The following is a 21,667-nucleotide window of genomic DNA, read 5'->3' on the forward strand; positions in this document are numbered from 1 at the left end:
ACATATCCGTCGTCATCTGTGAAACATATATTTATAACGTCAACCATCTCTTGATAGGTAGTTTTTTTCCCACAGATTTTGAAATAAAAACACAACTTATTACATTCACGATCCGATCGCAATGCTTGATCCACCGTTATGTATTTTAACTTTCACGGTCATTTTCATTTTTCTTGATATACCGAATGACTCATATGATCTCATATGACCGCCGTGATATGGATCCATATATGAAAATGGAAATGCATGCCTCTCCTCCCCCCACCCCCCTTTTCCCCAATTTTATATAACCTGTAACTTCACTCCAACAATCATTTTACGATCATAGGAACTGGAAAGATACAAATTTGAGTGTTGGAACTAAAATCTGTTAGACGATAAAAAAAAACAAACTTGGGTCCTCCTAATATTTAGTACCAGTCTAAAAATATAAACCAAAGACATAAAAGAGGCGAGTATATTATATATACACTTTTTGTTTAATTTCTACAGATACAGAGTTTCGGCATGATTTTAAAATAAGAATGTTTGGACGTTATTTTTTTTATAGACTAATATGCATGGTACATGATTGACGGACTGCCTGACTACCGTTTGTAGTTGAATTATATCAGTACTCATACTTTATACTTTGCAGATTGTGGAAGAATTAATCTCCACGATTTTGATTATGATATACATAATGTACATGTTTACGGAAATTATGCGGTGTTTGACTTAAGCGGCTTGATAGTGTTTGATCTCGACCTAAAAGGTGCGCACTTCCATTGGCATATTTAGGGGAAAGGGTATCTGGCCCTTCCTTTTCGTAGAAAAAAATGATTGGTTAAAGTGAATCGCTGAAGTAAGAATGGAGCGGGTATGTGCACCCTCTAAGGTAGATCGCAGTGCCCCCCCTTTTTCATGAAGTTTCTGGATCCACCACTGACTTCCCTGCATACTTAGACCCCGTTCAGTGGCGGATCCAGGGGGGGGGGGGTTCCGGGGGTGCGCACCCCCCTTTATTTTTGCCGATCAATGCATTTGTATCGGGACATATGTTTTGCACCCCCCCCCCCTTTGCCCTGGGTGCCCTGGGTTAGCACCCCCCTTTCGAAAATTCCTGCATCCGCCCCTGCCATTCACACTAGCATTTTTTTAATCGATCTTATTTGAATCGATATAAATAAAACCAGTTAACGTTCACATTATCTCTAATCAAAACGATCTATATCGGTCTAATCTGAACCAGTGCGTTCACACTCCACAATCGATCTGACCTTTATCAAATTTTATCAAATTAATGTGTTGATATACTGATACAAACACTTGAAAGTTATTGTTTCTCTTGAATCACAAGTTTAAATTTTGATACTGGTATTATTGAAGTTTAGTTTCTTTAATTAAAAAAAAATGCAGCAACGCAGTTAAAACATGACGAAATACTGTGGTTCCTCAGTGAAAAGAAAAAATTAACATAAGAAAAGAAGACACAGATTTCGCAAATTCATGCTACGTCGATACATGTTTTCATTTTGTTTTATAAAACGTCCATGTACACAAAGGTCTGTTAACAGAGAAATATGGGCTTAACAATGAACCAATGATATAGATTTGCCGCTTTACATGCACAAACATTATTTTCGATTCAATCGTACTAGTTTAAACCGATCTACGCGTTCACATTTAAAGTAAGATCGGTTTACTTCAGATCAATTCAAACTAAACTACCTCTTTTGGTGTTTTAGTTCAGACCGATTTAAAGCGTTCACATTATCTCTTAAATCGATCTAAAGTGAACCAATCTGGTTTAAATCGCTTTAAATGTCCTAGTGTGAACGGGGTCTAAGGCAAGACAGAGTGTTGTTAACTTATAAGTTTTTTCTCATGTTTTAACATACCTGATTTTTAATCTAGTTATTTTGTCTTGCCCTTATATCCATGCATACATGCAACCTCATAACAACATGTAGTCACGGGGGGTAACTTCAATATCTTTTTGGTAGGGATGTGCCATTTTTGCCTTAAAAAACGTACCCATTTTAATATAACATTCACTGAAATTCAGTACCTATAGTTATATAAATATTTAAGAAAGAATGACCTATACTTATATACAATATTTAAAATATGACCCATGCTTATATAAGCACTAACTCATCATCACTCATTATTCATAAATATACCAGCTACCCTTAAGTTTTTATATATGAATTGACATCGTTTGGTGCACATATATTTTATCGTTATATATACGCATGGATTCTGAATAGCATATTTATATATGATATGTAGATCATACCCCAAATCAATATACAGTTATCAAACGTAAATGCATTTTAATATAGGATGTCATTAAAAAGGAGGGTCATTTTTATATAAAATCTCGCAAAATTATGACCCATATTTTTGGCACATCCCCGTATACCAAATAATAGGAAGTAGTAGCAGTTTATATGTGCTGTCCCTCAACTGTCTGTATGACATTACTGGGATTGAAACTATATTAGCTAAAAAATAATTTTTCATATTAATTTTTAAGACTATATTTCGCTGTTTTTTTTTTAAATAATGTAATGTAATTTAATTACTTGATATCGGTATACAAGACGTTAATTGATCTTTTCTTAATCAGTATATTTTTCATTAATCATTAGTAAGCACCCCATTATTTTATTGTCCATTCCCCACCCGAAACCGGCCATTATTTAAACCGCATACACACCCTCAATATTCAATGTTATGTATACCTTTAAATATTATTTCAAATAATGCCGTCTAGAAAGGCTATTTTTGATTTTTCTGTTACACGACTTCCTACGACAAAGGCGTCCCTTTTAAGTTAGTTTTTTTTTACAAAAAGCCGTAAAAAAGTTACGACATAATTATTTAGACTAACTTTAAATATTTTTAAGATAAAACTATTGGCTTTTGCACATGTTACAGTAGAGGAAAAAGCTGATGAAAATAACGGGCAAAAACCATTAATCAATAATATTGTAAATAAATTATACATTGTTATTTATTGTCATTGATCAGTGCATTAAAATTCCAATAAAAACAGGTGCCTGAATGACGTCGTCTTGACAACTAATACAACAATCGATAGATGGCGCTGAAAGAATTTGTTGCTGAAACTTGAAGGAAACATGGCTGAAAGTCTGAGAACGTCCGGAGTTAGACAACGTTTAATTCAACCAGAAAATGAAGACCCTGAGTGGGATCCATCGTTACCTTATGGAGGAAAAGTTTATTTAGCCAGAAAAAAGAAGCCGGACCCGCTCTATGTTAGAATTATTGAGGTACTACAAGTATTTATTAATGTCCATAATATTGAATAGTGACTTATAGTGACAGTGTATTATTACTTATTTACTTGCTTGGCAACTTTCACTATTTTCAACAACCATGCTCGATCTCTATCTTTTTTTATCACAATAATCGTTATTGTAACACGCTAAGTAACATATACATATCGGTCTCAATCCAATCCTGTACCACACTGAAACTTTTTAAAGATTAATAGTCTGGGGTACAGGGTCTTGTTCAAGTTGAGGAAGGGATTTATCACTGACTATTTTATAAAATGCAATCTCAAAACAGTTTCCGAAAAGGATTTTTATCCACGTATTTGTTAACACAAAACTGCTTGATAAATGAATTAGGTATTGACAACTTATTTGGAAACTCCCTTACGACACTTAGCTACCAAAGAGGAAATCCTGGATAATCATAGGTCTGTTCTATGTAATGTTCCTTTGGAATTTCATCCAGAGATGAAGAACTGGATCTCCCATCACTGTATTGGACACCTAAACTACATAAGTGGCCTTAAAAACAATGATATATTGCTGGGTCTTCCAAGTGCTCCACGAAACTTCTTTCTAAATTATTAACATCTAATTTATCAGCTAGCAATACCGGGCTTCAAAGTTATTGTGAAACTGCCTATTCTTCTGAGGTGACGTGAATCAGATGTGGATACAAAAAAAAAAAAAAAACAAAGATCTTTTAGAGTACATACAATATAAGACTTATTCATCTTGCAATAGTATTAAAACATTTGCCATTGACTTTTCTACTCTTTTACCTCAATATTCCCTTTTCTAAACTAAAAGACAAATTGAAAGAGTTGGTATTGCTTTGTTTCATAAAAAAAAAAAGGTCCACGTAGATACAAGTATCCTGTCTTAGGGAGGGATAAATCCTACTTTGTAAAGGATTGCACTGATTCAAACAAAAAAATTCCCTGAAACTGACATTAGCAATATGCTGATTTCTTGATTGACAACATATTTGTTACGTTTGGAGGACGTCTTTTTGAAAAGACGGTAGGTATGTTCCAATGGGAACTAACTGTGCCCCTCTCCTTGCCGACTTGTTTCTTTATTACTATGATGCTGACTTCATACAGGAACCTCTTGGGAAGAAAGATAAGAAGTTAGCAACATCCTTTAACCTTACTTTTCGCTATATAGATGATGTTCTCTCAATAAATAATTTAAAAAATGGTGACTATGTTAAAGTTCTATCCCATCGAATTATAAGGCCAATAGTTCCAAATGGTGAAGTTGAAATCATCCCTTCGTAAATTTTACGGAAGCCATGATAAGTTGGTTGACCGTTATGGAATAACCGTTTCACAGATGTGAAGCAGGATCTGCTTACCCTTCCGGAGCACCTAATACCACTCCCAGTTTTTGGTGGGATTCGTGTTGCTTAGTCTTTAGTTTCCTATATTGTGTCTTGTGTTCTATTATTTGTCTGTTTGTCTTTTTCATTTTTAGCAATGTCGTTGTCAGTTTATATTCGACCTATTAGTTTGTCTGTCTCTCTGGTATCTTTCGCCCCTCTTTTATCTCAGGAGCACGCGTTAACCAAGCATTGCGCAGAGCATTATAAGCTACCTCGGAGATCAACCCATTTATTTCACGGGTTCGTGTTCGCTTCATTTTTAAGTTTGTTGTCTTGTCTTTAAAAACTTTTGGATCTTGTTTTGGTTACCAAAGATTTTTGTTTCAGTCTCAATTTTACCTTTTCAAGAGTTTATAGTGTTTCTTTTAAAACATATTTCTATTTACAGGCAATGGTGGTGATTGGGACTTTACTGTTTGCACTTTATGCGTACTATTATTTCGATCACCTGCATTTCCACGTCACTTATGCATATGGATGGCTGGGGTATCCACAAGCTCAACATCAAGTCGGACAACGATATCTTCATGGTATGAACAAATTTCTAGGGATTAATATATATAGATAACAGGAGATAATGATATTGCAACCTAATGAGATAAACGAAAATATATTAAAGATATATAGGAAGACGTGGTATGAGTGCCAATGAGGCAACTCTTCATCCATGCAAGTCACAATCAGTGTATGTACAGTGCGGATCCTAAAATATCATTTTCACTGTATATGCCATGCATTTCTGATGTAGAATGATAAATAAACGATTAAATAGACGATTTATTTTTTATTTTTGAAGAAAATGAAGAAAATTAGTTCAAATGTATATGTTTAGAAATAAATAATAATAGTAAGACAATATAAGAGATGCGAACGGGGTTTTATCGCGCCTAAAGCCATCCAGCTGTGAAATATATACCGAAATAGGTGAATATTTAGGACTTTTCACGAACAGATCGTGCAGGTGATTTAAAACTAGCAGGTAAGATGTTGTTGCAGAAATATATTCATTTCAACTCAATCATTAAAGTTGTACTACGTAGAATAGGTTTTGTCATTCGGTTTCTTTATATTGAACTAAATTCCACTATGATGCTTTCTTTATGCGAGTCATGCATGTTTACTGTCGAATAATGATACTATACTTTCATTTTCACTGTAAAGCGATTCATTAGTATTGTATATGCGGTGCATTTTCACTATATGAATTTTAATTTTCTTTATCTATTAAAGCCTTAATTTAGCCGACTTGCTCAAACAATAGATAAAGTAAGTGAAGCGGGATTTGATAAAGTTTAACTTGCGGAGGAAAGTTTGATTTAACACTCTAATAAATTCAATAGAAATAACATTTATTTCAAATGTATTCCATGTAATTTCTTATAAATTGAAGGACCATTATCCTTGGTTTTATTTATTTTCTTTTCCATGACACTTCATCACTAATTACGTACATCTTGGTATAGATTAAACCGTTGGTTTCCCGTTTGAAAGGTTTTACACTGGGCCCTTTATAACTTGCTGTTCGGTGTGATCCAAGACTCCATGTTGAAGACCGTATTTTGACCTGTAATGGTTCTACTTTTATAAATTGTGACTCGGATGGAGAGTTGTCTCATTGTCACATATGACATCTTCTTATATCTCAGTATCTATGGCTCAAACCGAAACGGAACGGTATAAAAAAAAACACACTACTTTTCTAATATATTTATTATGGGCTTAATATGAGTGTTGTCAAATCGTACAATTTTGCCTAACCGGTTACTCGGATAGTCGTTCGACCAATTAACCAGTTAATCCGTAGTTTTAGTTAATGTTTGAGAGTCTTAGCTATAGTACACTACAAATGTTCGTTTTCATAATACCGGATGAATTTAAAAAAAATAGAGGATGGAAATGGGGAATATGTCCAAGAGACAACAACCCAACCAAAGAGCAGATAACAGCCACCAGGGGCGGATCCAGCCATTTAAAAAAGGGGGGTCCTAACCAAGGACAAAAGGGGACGGGGTTCAAACTATATGTCCCCATTCAAATGCATTGATCGTCAAAAAAAGGGGGTTCCAATCCCCGGAACCCTCCCCCTGGATCCGCCACTGCACCCATGAGTCTTCAATTACGTTTGTCCTTTAAACATTATAAGGATTGTCTGTGAGAAATACTGGCGAAGTTAGAATTTAAATAATCCAATACCACCGTATATATATGCTATGGCGTTTGTAATATCTTCACATTGAAAAAATCCAAAAAAAAAAATCTTGATATCGTCGAAATAAAATGATTCTTTCTCTTTCTCTTGATGTCTCATTTATCACAGAAATCTACAATAAAAATTCCTCGCATCTTCGAAAATTCTACATCAGAAATGATTGCACTAATAGTGATAATTCATCGCATCTATAGTTAAAATGGATCGCTTTCAATAATCGATATGCTATATTATGTTGCTTTTATAACACTTATTTGAATTTTAATGATAAGTTTGTACATTATCACAATGAAAATATGTTGAAACTTAACTTCAAATCAATTATTTTGGTATTTTCGAAACGTAAACAAATACAGTTTTCCCATGATCCTTTATTTTACAATAAACATACTGGCATATGATAGTGAAAATGAACTCGCTGGATTCGCACTTTATATACACTGACAATTATAAAAGTAAACCATTATAGGTCAAGGTGTGGAATTCAACACGGAGCCTTGGTTCACACCGAACAGCAAGCTACTATAAAGGGTCCCAAATATGTCTTTATAAAATCTTCAACAATATCAATACTTTTGAATGCAAAATATGTGGATAAACTTGAATAGAAACTAACAAACGGATCTGCATTCAACGACAAATTCTCCAAATACAATAATGATTATATGATGTACAAAACAAAACTGACGTCCGAGGGTTCACACTTCACTTGAGATCGATCGACACATGAATTTATCACGGGATTATTAAAGTATGGTTTGTTTAATTATATCTCAACCCTCACTTTGAATCTCGACCATGTTAATGGTCCTCATAGAATGTGCACATCCAAATGAAGAAACCCTTAATATTGAATATGAACGATCTCATATCCCGACTTAGTAACAACGGTTAAGTTTGCACGTATTTATAAACCAAGCCGTACGTTACAATTCTATCTTCTGTAAGGACTGCAGTGCGTTTGGCTTTTTTTTGGGTAGAGTATCCTCTGATAGTGGTAACAAGACTCTAACAAGAAGCACCCACTTTTGAAACCTGATGGATCGAAACTATTTTCAAGCATGACCTCGTGGTTTTCGTGAGTTCCTGAGTGTCCCCTTGAAAAAATATTGTTTGCGCTAAAAGCGTGATATTTTTCAAATGTCATACGTCAGTATACCGATGTCCGACTGCCCGTCGGTCCGTCGTCAACATGTATAGATGAAAAATGTAAATTACAGAAATGGTCGATTGTTGCTAATATAGAACATATATAAATATAGGGATCAAACATTCAACATCTACCGTCGGAAATTTGCCGTGGGACGAAATCGCCTGAATATACAATTAATTATTGAACCTGAAATGCATTTTCCTAAATTTTCACTTTTTGAGTAGCTATAATAATAGGCTAATATCTTGAAAATTATAAGTATAGCGCAAAAATATATAATATCAGATTATTACATGGCATTTTTCATATCGCATGTATTATCAGCCCTAGGTTCAATATCAGCCCAAGAGCCGCATGGCTCGAGGGCTGATATTGACCGAGGGCTGATAATACATGCGATATGAAAAATGACATGTTATGATCTTTTTATCATATGCTTCAACAGTAGAGAAAAATAACAGATTCATATATTGATCCTTCTACGTGGTTTCCGAAAAGATCTTGAAAGAGTAAAAAGTTCACGGACGTCGGACCCAAAATTTGATACATTCAATAAGAAATCTTTCTATCATATGCCTCAACAGAGAGAAAAAAAAGCATTTTAATATGGACGAATCCACAAAAAAATAATTCAACAATATACATAATGAAAATTGTTTGGAAAAGTCAACTTTTTTTAAAGTAACTTTCTAAATTATGTTTCAGAAAAACTTAAAAAATGCATTTATTTAATATTTTTTTTTAATTTAATTTAATTATTTTACACAATATACTTTCCAGCATTCATATAATTGTTTTGTACACTACTTTGTAATGTTTTTCACTGAAAACGTAGCATTAAGGTGTATTTTCCGGAATTTGCCGAGTATCACCGGAATGCCATGTGATAACGTTACGGAAAGGCATGTGATAACAATCGAAGCATGTGATAAACTTTTCATATCAGCCCGCTAAGCACCAATTCGAAAAATATAGAAAATACTTTAATTTAATACTATTATCATACGGTAAAAATCATATGTTATTAAGTCTAAGTATATGATAATTCAAATTATAAGCACTATATGATCTACAGAACTCGTTTAACGATTCGAAGAGTTATTATCCCTTTGCTTTACGGTTTTATCATTTGTCTAAAGAGCTCGAGGAACAGTTAAAATTGAAGAAGAAATATGGTCATTGGATAATATTCCACCAAAGTCCTCATTTGAACGAAATTATCTGATCACTCCTTGGACAGTTGTCCTTGAAACACGGTTTAACGAGTTGTATAGACGAACATGTGAAGTGAAAAAAGTAAAGAAAAAAAAACATTGGAGAAAGATTTTTATTATTTTTATTATTGCTGCTATGTTGCCAGGTGAGTGACCTATCCTCAAGAGAGCCTCGTGTTTGGTATATTTTTTTCTTTCAACAGGGAAAGGGGTTGACAAACACGAAGGCAAAGCTATGGAATGGTTTAAGTAAGTATATAAATATTACTGCATGTGAAATGTTAATACAAATGTATAATACTGCGTGTTTTCCAAAAAGTTATATATAATTGGTAGCAGTCAGTATATATGCTAGAAGATAGATATAAAAAAGAAGATGTGGTATGATTGCCAATGAGACAACTCTCCACTAGAGACCAACATGGCACAGAAATTAACAACTATATAGTTAAAACGAGAAAACTAACGACCTAATTTAAGAACAAAAAAATGAACGAAAAACAAATATGTAATACATAGACAAACGACAACCACGGAATTACAGGCTCCTGACTTGGGACAGGCACATACATAAAGAATGTGGCGGGGTAAAACGGGTTAGCGGGATCGCAACCCTCCCCTAATCTGGGACAGTGGTGTAACAGTACACCATAAGAACTAACTATAAAAATCAGTTGAAAAAGATAATCTGAATTGAAACATACTATTGGTCGTGCGTCCTCGATGGCCAAGTGGTCAAAGTTGTTCTGACATCAAAAGTTCATTGTAGGATAACACACTTTATTCAAATAGTTTGGGGTTGGGGAAAGGGGGGGTTAAAATTGCTGCAAGTTTTGTTTGTTTTTTACATATATCTATATTGGTAGATCAATTTCCACCAAAATTAGTTCAGAAGGGGTGAAAAAAGGGGGGGGGGAGTCAATGAAAAAACTATGTGAATTAAGTTTTTTTTTTTTATCCTACACTGAACTTTTGAAATAATCCTTAAAACATTCAATGCAGGATTTTACATATTAAACTAAGATTATGATTAACAAAGCAATTTTACTTAATATTATATATGATTGATCGTTTGATTTCCCTAAAATATATTCCCCATTTGTTTGACTTGGGACGAGTCAGTCTTTAAGAGATTAACATATATGTCTTTTTGTCTTTGTGTTGCTGTATTATTGATCGTAAAGCCGGCTACATCTCTTATGTAGTCCTTTCATAAAGACGTCGATCGGTTGTTGTATATGATATCGACAACGTGGCTTTATTGTCAATAAAGAAAACACAATTCTCTCTATATAAATGTAAACCAATTTAAAAGCGAATTATGGTCCACTTATATGATATTGATGTTTAGTATTCTGTCAGTTTATATATTCCCAATATTTTATTTGAATACAACAATATACTGTTGGTATGATATATTCTGTTTTTTTTTCAATAGAAAAGCTTCGGACCAAGGACATCCACACGCATCTTATAATTTAGCTATTGGCCACATGAAGGGCTACAAAACTGGACTGAAACCAGGGTAAGAAAAAGAGAAAAAAAATAATTAATCAGGTCTAAACACTGATACAATAATCTTCTTGTAAGTAGCTTTTACTGATTCATTTGCTATAATATATAAACTTTTACTGGTGTATGGTGCGTGCTCATTAAAAAGATATATTCCTACCGATCCATCTATGATGATATGGGTGGTGTTTACAGTTTAGAGAAAAGAGAATAATGGTCAATAATGGGAGGGGGGGCAGAACTATCCCCTCCCTAAGGCTATCCAGTCCCTAATTTATTATAACTAGAACACACCCGCGAAATCGCGGGCATATACAGCTTGCGAACTGTTGTAGGATGATTTTTTGTAAAAGATATTATGTATGGAGAATTTCATAAAAGGTATCAAAAGCTTTCTCCCTTTTTCCCTGTCCCTTTTTCCAAAGTCCGATATTTGTTTCCTTTCTGTTAAATTCAATTATTTTCGTGTGTCTGGCCTCAGACCACAATTATTCTTCCCCTTTGCTACAATGTTTCTTTTGGTAATTTTAAGTCCAATCAAATTAAAAATTTGCACCGTTTCAAATATGAAATAAATGTAACTGCTTATAAAACAAAAAGTGGTTTGACGCAAGTTTACAACAAGCTCGAACTAACTTGCTTAATTATGGAAAAATTTATTCAAGATTTCCATATGATCCAATTATCAAAAATCACTTTTATAAACTGAATCGTGAATACTCCAAACTAAGGAAATATAAATACAAACAATACAAACAATCATTGATTAGTCAGCTGGACTCCTTGCACGAAGAGAATCCAAAACTGTATTGGAACTTAATTAATGAACTACAGGAAAAAAATGAAACTAAAAAAAAATGTGGAGTACAACCATCAACTTTGATATCACATTTCCAAAAGTTGTCACAACTGAAAGGTGAATTTCAAAGTAGATATACAGAGCTATGTGAAAAACTGAAACAGTTAGAAAACTCAAAATGTTTCAACGAGTTGGACTCCTTTATCACTGAGTCTGAAATATCCAAAGCCATTTCACACTTAAAATGCAATAAATCATCAGGCTTGGATAACATTAGTAATAATATGATAAAGAATGGACAGACTTTCCTTTTAAAAAGTTTTCAACAGATGTTTAATACTTGTCTGTCTTCAGGTATATACCCAACATCTTGGGCTGAAGGTTATATTACACCAATTTTTAAAAGCAACGATACAAGTGACCCTAACAATTATAGAGGAATAACAATAACAAGTGCAATTGGAAAGCTTTTTAATAGAATATTAAGTCTAAGACTGGACAAATTTCTTCAGGAACATAATATTATACATGATAGTCAAATTGGATTCACAAGGAAAGCCAGAACTGCAGATCATATGTTTATTTTAAACTGTCTTATTAACAAATACTGTAATTCAAAAAAGGTAGACTGTTTGCCTGTTTTGTTGATTTTCAGAAGGCTTTTGATACTGTTATACATACAGGGATCAAGATTAAACTACTAGATATTGGGGCTGGGTCTTATTTTTATAACATTATTAAAAGTATGTATGAAATTAGCAAATCATGTGTCAAAATTCAAAATCAAGTAAGTGATTTTTTCCCATTAGATATTGGAGTCAAACAAGGTGACAACCTCAGTCCGAATTTATTCAAGATATTCATAAATGATTTGCCCAGATATTTGTCAGATACTAGAGACCCAGTTAATGTCAATGACAAAGATCTACATTGTTTAATGTATGCTGATGATATTGTTTTATTATCTACATCAGCTGAAGGACTACGAGAAAAGCTGGGAATGCTTGATAAATTTTGCAAAGATTGGTGTCTCAATGTGAATACTAATAAGACAAAGGTGCTGATTTTCAGCAAGGCAGGCAGACATGTAAAACAGATATTCACATTTCAGAATATAAATCTGGAATGTGTTTCAAAATACAAATACCTAGGTTTATATTTAAGCTCATCTGGTTCATTCAGTTATGCTCAAAATGAACTATACAAAAAATCCCTGAAAGCTCATTTCAAATTAAGGAAAGATCTTTTATCACTTAATCCTGATGTAAAAACAAGTATTCATGTTTTTGACCACACTGTAAAACCTATTTTATTATATGGTAGCGAAATATGGGGGATGTTTAATTCTCTTTCCTCAAAATGTAAGAAGGAAGATATATCTTTTGAAAAATTATATTCAGGTTTACCCTGTGAGAAACTTCATATAAAATTTTGTAAATTTATACTTGGGGTACACAAGAAAACAACAAATGCTGCAGTGTTATCTGAACTTGGAAGATTTCCAATATATTTTAATATTATAAAAGGAATGTTATTGTACTGGTATAGATTAGAGAATTTAGGTAATAATTTTCCTCTATTAAAAGAGGCATATACACAATCAAAGACACTACATCACATGAATATAACATCATGGTATGGTTCAATAAATGTTGTTTTTAAAATACTTGGTATTGACTATACAAATGCCATAAATGCTCCATTTTGTGAATCCTTATACAAATTTAAGAAATATATACAAACCAAGCTATCAATATTGTTTATTAGCTGTTGGAAAAAACAAATAGATAAATTTTCAGACAGTAAACTGAAAACCTACCTTTTATATAAAACAAATTTTGGTTTTGAAAAATATCTAACATTGATCAAGAATTTTGAACTTAGAAGAAGTTTTACTAAATTACGTGTATCTTCTCATAGATTACAAATAGAATTAGGTAGATATCAGGGTATTCCCCGAATTAACAGAATATGTAATAAATGTTCTTCCAATACTGTCGAAGATGAGGCTCATTTTCTATTTGATTGTAACAAATTTGAGGATGATAGAAATTGTATGTTAGCTAGTATTGCACAATATAATTCTTATTTTAATCATATGAACAGTCAAAGCAAAATTATCTGGTTATTTAGTGTAGAAAATGTTGAGTTACTTAAAATAATATGTAATTTTATATACAAACATCTTCCTTAGTGAAGATTAGTTAAAGGAAATCTATGTGTGTATATACATTTGATTGGACATAGAAAATTATATTCATCTGAATATCACAAACATACTAGCCGATTAAAAAAAAAAATAATTGTTAAGATATATTATTTATTCAAATGTTCACTTATATCCTTGAGGCATCGTCCCCTGGTATCAACTGCATTCAAGTTACCTATGATGCTTCCTTGTTTGCTTTTGATACAGGTAGGAAAGAGACATTTACACACATTTTACATGCCTATGGCCCATAAGGTATCGTCCCCTGGTGTCAGCTGCCTTTAGGAAACCATAATGCTTTCCTATTTGCTGCTGACACAGGATGAGTCATGGACATGTTTAATTTCTACTTTCTTTTTGGCTAGTTATTATATATGAGGCTTGTTGGGGGGGGGGGGGGGGGGGTATCAATATCCCATATCCCATTAAGTTTTTATCCCAATATCCCGTATCCCTATAATGTTTACCCCTAATATCCCAATAAATATTTTTTACAAATATCCCATATCCCTAAAACTATTTTGAAATATCCCAAAAAATCATTATAAATTCAATCCCAAGCCCATTTTTAGCTCACCTGGGCCGAAGGGCCAAGTGAGCTTTTCTCATCACTTGGCGTCCGTCGTCCGTCGTCGTTAACTTTTACAAAAATCTTCTCCTCTGAAACTACTGGGCCAAATTTAACCAAACTTGGTCACAATCATCATTGGGGTATCTAGTTTAAAAAACCAAGCCAACCAACCAAGATGGCCACCATGGCTAAAAATAGAACATAGGGGTAAAATGCAGTTTTTGGCTTTTAACTCAAAAACCAAAGCATTAAGAGCAAATCTGACATAGGGGTAAAATTGTTTATCAGGTCAAGATCTATCTGCCCTGAAATTTTCAGATGAATCAGACAACTCGTTGTTGGGTTGCTGCCCCTGAATTGGTAATTTTAAGGAAATTTTGCTGTTTTTGGTTATTATCTTGAATATTATTATAGATAGAGATAAACTATAAACAGCAATAATGTTCAGCAAAGAAAGATTTACAAATAGGTCAACGTGACCGAAATGGTCAGTTGACCCCTTTAGGAGTTATTGCCCTTTATAGTCAATTTTTAACCATTTTTCGTAAATCTTAGTAATCTTTTACAAAAATCTTCTCCTCTGAAACTACTGGGCCAAATTAAACCAAACTTGGCCACAATCATCTTTGGGGTATCTAGTTTAAAAAAGGTGTCCGGTGACCCGGCCATCCAACCAAGATGGCCGCCATGGCTAAAAAAGAACATAGGGGTAAAATGCAGTTTTTGGCTTATAACTCAAAAACCAAAGCATTTAGAGCAAATCTGATAGGATAAAATTGTTTATCAGGTCAAGATCTATCTGCCCTGAAATTTTCAGATGAATCAGACAACCCGTTGTTGGGTTGCTGCCCCTGAATTGTTAATTTTAAGGAAATTTTACTGTTTTTGGTTATTATCTTGAATATTATTATAGATAGAGATAAACTGTTTACAGCAATAATGTTCAGCAAAGTTAGATTTACAAATAAGTCAACATGACCGAAATGGTCAGTTGACCCCTTTAGGAGTTATTGCCCTTTATAGTCAATTTTTAACCATTTTTCGTAAATCTTAGTAATCTTTTACAAAAATCTTCTTCTCTGAAACTACTGGACCAAATTAATCCAAACTTGGCCACAATCATCTTTGGGTTATCTAGTTTAAAGAATGTGTCCGGTGACCCGGCCATCCAACCAAGATGGCCGCCATGGTTAAAAATAGAACATAGGGGTAAAATGCAGTTTTTTGGCTTACAACTCAAAAACCAAAGCATTTAGAGCAAATCTGACATTGGGTAAAATTGTTTATCAGGTCAAAATCTATCTGCCCTGAAATTGTGAGATGAATCGGACAACCCGTTGTTGGATTGCTGCCCCTAAATTGGTAATTTTAAGGAAATTTTACTGTTTTGGGTTATTATCTTGAATATTATTATAGATAGAGATAAACTTTAAACAGCAATAATGTACAGCAAAGTAAGATTTACAAATAAGTCAACATGACTGAAATGATCAATTGACCCCCTAAGGAGTTATTGTCCTTTATAGTCAATTTTTAACAATTTTTATAAAATTTGTAAATTTTTACTAACATTTTCCACTGAAACTACTGGGCCAAGTTCATTATAGATAGAGATACATGTAACTGTAAGCAGCAATAATGTTCAGTAAAGTAAGACGTACAAACACATCACCATCACCAAAACACAATTTTGTCATGAATCCATCTGCTTCCTTTGTTTAATATTCACATAGACCAAGGTGAGCGACACAGGCTCTTTAGAGCCTCTAGTTTTCCTTATCATCACAACGTCGATAATTTTGACTCTGGGAAAACAAACTGTGTTAAAGAAAATTTAGTGCATATTTCTAGTGTTAAATAAGAATATCCAATGTATGTGTCCAAAAGAAGAAGTGTTCCATCTTAGAGCCTTGTATAACAATCTCTTTTATGTGATGTTAAACGATAAATTTAGTGTAAGGGGTCTAATTTCAGACTTTTTTTTTAATTGTTCAAACCGTGATGCATATGACTGTAAAATATAATTTTGATAGCATTCTTCTTTCATTGATAACAAACTTCATCCTACACGTTAACCTATTTTGGAAAGAACAGAAGGACGCAACCCTGTCTCTTGTTCAAGATTGCTATGACATCCAACGGCTGTTTTGCCAGACAAGCTCAGACTGTGGACGTCAGAGCACGTCCATATCAAAAAGTGGATATTGAGCATGCAAGTTCAATAACTCAAAATTTAACACAAGAAAGCTTTCTGCTAATGTACCTACATTACACTTAACTGTTGCAATATTTTTACAGCAGGCAAAATTTGAACAGCCCTTGTTTTGCAAAGAAATAACACAACATTTGACTCTGTGATCTTGAACTTTATGAATTACATAGATCCCAATATTTTTGTTACTTTTTTTTTAATTTCCTTCCTCACAACACCAGTAATAGAAAGAAAATATATTAATTTACATTGATTATTTAGTAATTATTCGTTATTAACATAGTTTATACAGCGAAATATCTACTTTTTGATATGGGACGTGCTCTGACGTCCCTCGGCCCCAGCTTGTCTGGCAAAACAGCCGTTGCACATCAGAATAATCTGTGAAACGTGGAGACCTCTGACGATCCTCGCCACGCCACGTAAAAAATAAGAGGTAAAACACTATAAAATATCCTGTAATCATATAAAGCATCAAAACAAATGAAAACATTGACAACAATAAGGCTTAACTCATCAGATGGATACATCTAACAAAAATCTATGATTATTTCAAGAAAATTATCAATGCATATGAGCATATAATATAAAAAAAAGATGTGGTATGATTGCCTATGAGACAACTCTTCACAAGAGACCACGTGACACATAAATTAACAACTATAGGTCACCGTACGACCCTCAACAATGAGCAAAGCTCATACCTCATAGTTAGCTATAAAAAGACCCGAAATGACAAATGTAGAACAATTCAAACGAGAAAACTAACGGCCTAATTTATGTATAAAAAAATGAACAAAAACAAATATGTAACACAGCAACAAACGACAACCACTGAATTAGAGACTCCCGACTTTGGACAGGCACATACATACAGAATGTGGCGAGGCTAAACATGTCAGCGGGATCCCAACCCTCCCCTTATCCTGGGACAGTGGTGTAACAGTACAACATAAGAACGAATTATACAAATCAGTTGAAAAAGGCTTAACTCATCAGATGGATACAACTAGAAATACATCTAACAAAAACAGAGAGTGGACGTGACCGAGTACTTGTACATCCCATCAACAAAAAGACACTATATAAGTACAGATCTGAGAGTACTTGCAGTTACTGACAGCTAGTTCAAAGCCAATTACAACTAATAAAAAGTAATGCATCTGAGACTAAATTATCAATCATTACACATCCAACATCCAATGGCACGGTAGACAACATCTCCGTAAAAATGAGGATGTGCTATCCCGTTTGAAATAAATTTTTTACAGGTAGAACCAAACTTCAAAACCAAATCTAGAATTTACTGACTTAATAATTTACCAGTAATACATAAATTTCGTTCATTAAAATCCAAAACGTTACAACAGACAAGGGCATAGCGGAGGTGTTGTGATATACAAACACTGTAAGATAGTGCCAAAGGAACATCACCATCCAAAAACGGAAAATTTACAATAAGGAACAAAGTATGGAAAGCAAAACAAATACTTTTAAAATTATCAGTACATATGAGCATATAAATATCGAAAATAGATTAATACTTTTCGCCTGGCTTTGGATGACTTTTAAATAAAACGACCATTAACTCAATTCAAATCAACAAAGCACTAAAATGACCTTTAATATTAAACTTTTTGGGGCAATTTTATCAAGTGAAATGTTAAAAATTCAATATCCTTATAAATGCATCAATATCCCATACCCCATTTACTTTTAGGACAAATATCCCGTATCCCTAAAATTAAAATGGCAAATATCCCGTATCCCAATATACCCTGTACAAGCCTCATATATTTAATTGATCCAACTTTTTGTGTACTATACATATGTGGATATCTATTTTTCTTTTTTTTTTTCTTTTTGGGCTGCTTGTTTGTTATCTATATCAACTACACTTGTAATAAAATGCATTAGTATTAAAAAAAACCAACATACTATAGATTCTTTATCTACGTATTCTTTAAGCACTTAAATAGTTCTCGTTTAACTTTTTTTTTTTATCTCATTGTTTGTATTGTATTATAAAAAAAATATTGATGTTGTAATGTTTATGCCCTTTGGGGCCCATAATTGGAAATAAAAATATCTTATCTTATCTAAATATCTTATCTTATCTTATATATAGACGATTATTAGTCTAATAAGATATGCTTCTAGGACAATCCTATCAGTGCTTTTTCTTTTGAGAGCCTTATTTACATGCCAGTGGTAGGATATGAATCATGTATAAATGACCGACTAAGGCTTATTTGAGGGGTGGTCGGAGGGGTCCTGATCCCGAAATCCCGAAATCGAAAAATATATTCCGGGATCCCGTATGGATCAATCCCCAAATCCCGAGCTTAAAAACACCTATCCCGACGCCTCGAAAAAGGTCCTGCCTGCCTCTAATCTCTACCTTACTTTCATTTTTGCCAAATCACTATTTTCTCTTTCAACAATTTATGCCCCGTTTGTCCCGCTTCCGGTTAAAGTTTTTGGTCGAGGTAGTTTTGGATGAAGTTGAGCATGTTCTACTTATTTTAATATATAGGCAAGTGGTATGACCCCTTAAATAGTAAACATTCAAAGAAAGCAGTAGAGAGAATACAGAGAGTCTCTATATATATTAAAGTAGTATAATCGTAGTTTACATGTACATAAACGCGAAAAATAATTGTCCTCTATAAGGAGGTATAATAGTTGTGATTCTTGCGATCTAAACACCATGATATGGAGAACGCTCTGAATGGCTTATTTATTTTTCATTTTTGTTATCCATCATATGATTGGTTGCACTTGTATCACTTTTTACTTTTTTTTAATATATATATGGAACTGGTATGACCCCTTAAAAAGTAAATATTCAAGGAAAACAGTAGAGGAATACAGAGTCTCTATATATTCAAGTAGTATAATCGTAGTTTACATGTAGATTGTTGCGAAAAATTATTGTTCTCTATAAGGAGGTATAATAATTGTGGTTCTTGCGATCAAAACCCCATGATATGAAGAACGCTCTGATTGGCGTATTTATTTTTTCATTTTTGTTATCTATCATACCATTGGTTGTATTTGTGCACGTTTCAAACCGGAAGTCTTATCTATGACTAAAAGTTAGTCCGATGACGGAATCATATCCGGACTCCTTTTTTGTCGTTTTTCTCCCAAACTAACTCAATCTGAATAATCATAAGAATGGATGACAAATGCATGTTACCTATAGGACACAGAGGCAAGATGATTGATTAACTGTGGAAGGAAGAGGAGCGACACACAAAATGAGGTCTTCTCGTTTAATAGTATAGATTTCGAAAAAAAATATTTATACGAATTTCAATGCATGTCATGTATCTTTGTATTTGTTATTTTCAGAGAATCACATCAGCTTATAGCACATGCAGCATCGAAAGGGGTAAAGGAGGCCCACAGGGTTTTGAATGAAGTATGTGCAAGAGGAGGATGTAAACATTAGAGTATACAAATTGTGAATGTTTGGTACTCAGCTATGCAAGAGAGATAACTCGACTTTCATAAATATGTAATCATCTGAACACTCACTACAGCTTGTTTAAGCTGAATTAATTATAACGATCATTGTTCAAAGATTGTTTAAAAAAACTACAGTATACTTTTTACAGTTATTTGTTTATCCCCTTTAATTTAAGCATCTTAATATGTCATTACTGTTATTTGTATAATTGATATTAAGTATTGATATTTCTTGATATATTTTATTAAAATTTATTAAAATCCAAACTCTTAGTAACCGGCAACATAATTATGTTCTCAGTTCAGAACTCAATGCCGGGGAAGAAAGTCATAATGCGAGGGGTCTGGAAGCTCTGAAGTGAATGGTGCAACATCCTGAATTCTCGCGATTTCCTGGGACTTAAAATGAGCTCACAGAAATCTTATTTTCATGAGTAACTTGTCAACTTTTGAAAATAAATAAATTAAAAAAAAAATGAGAAAAAAACCTTCTACTGTGAAGTGCGGGTAGAGCTTGTTTATATATTACTATAGGTACAATTAAAAGTATATATAGTGCCACCACCAATAATATAAATATTTTAACTGAATGAATGAATGAATGAATACTTTATTGCAAAAAGCATATATATGCTATAGCAACGAAAAACATATTTACAACATGACAAATGATAAACAGCAGAGATCAATACATATAAATCATTACAAGACAGCAAATATCATTAAGTAACAATATGTGATCTGATTGACCACGTAGATTTTATGTAGTTACACAATTTTTGATACGTAAAACAGACTTTAATTTAAATAGGTTTGTTACCTATATAATCAGTCTCAACCCACTATATACATTGCAAAATCCTAACTATGCAATTTAAATGGTAAGTTTTTATCGAGAAAATACATTCATCAATAGAATTTTTTATTTTTCTAAGTTAAATTGGTACATTGGTACGGATTGCGGGAAACTGAATCCATGGTGTCGCAATGAACATTGTGTTAACCTCGAAAGTAGTAATATCGTTGATATATATTTTATACTGCTACACACGCTGATTTTAACTTAAGATACTAGTTTGTAGCCAGGATAACATTAAAAGGTAAAACTGAATGTACTGCGGCAACTATCACACGGATATCGCCGTTTTCAGCCATGCTATTAAAATTGAAAATCAGTGATCGGATTACACGCGCCCCCTTGGTGCTACTGAAGATAAAATAATATTACACGCACTCCTGAATTCACATTATATGACATGCGCATTGCAATGGCCGGACAAGTAGCCACTCCGATATTATTCAAACATCATATCCAACTATATCGGTCATCACGTGACTTTTACACTTAGGGAGCTACCATTTGATTTTTATGGGGGGGGGCTAGGATGAAAAATTTTGTCCTGCTTTTTTTTTTAGTTGTAATCTCTGTCCTGCCTTTTTATTTTTTACTCTATTCGGTCCTGCCTTTTTTTTTACTAGTTTATCCTGACTTTTTTTACCCAAATTGTCATGATATCCTGACTTTTTTTTTTGCCAAGATGCTCATCCTGCCTTTTTTTTTACTCAAAACTCCTGTCCTGCCTATTTTTTTCAAATTTCATCCTAGCCCCCCCATAAAAATCGAATGGTAGCTCCCTTAA

The 21,667-nt window shown here is 33.4% G+C and overlaps 1 protein-coding gene across 1 annotated transcript; it reads left to right on the forward strand.

The window, feature by feature from the left end:
• Positions 1-3,066: 3,066 nt before the first annotated feature.
• On the forward strand, positions 3,067-20,070 carry LOC143080534 (uncharacterized). Its single transcript, XM_076256417.1, has 5 exons — positions 3,067-3,281; positions 5,063-5,204; positions 9,454-9,499; positions 10,689-10,775; positions 19,911-20,070. Exons 1-5 carry the CDS (start codon positions 3,129-3,131, stop codon positions 20,008-20,010), a joined length of 528 nt encoding a protein of 175 aa, XP_076112532.1. The 5' UTR covers positions 3,067-3,128; the 3' UTR covers positions 20,011-20,070.
• Positions 20,071-21,667: the final 1,597 nt, after the last annotated feature.

This window comes from Mytilus galloprovincialis, chromosome 6 (genome assembly GCF_965363235.1).
Source record: "Mytilus galloprovincialis chromosome 6, xbMytGall1.hap1.1, whole genome shotgun sequence".
Classification (NCBI taxonomy): Eukaryota; Metazoa; Mollusca; class Bivalvia; order Mytilida; family Mytilidae; genus Mytilus; species Mytilus galloprovincialis.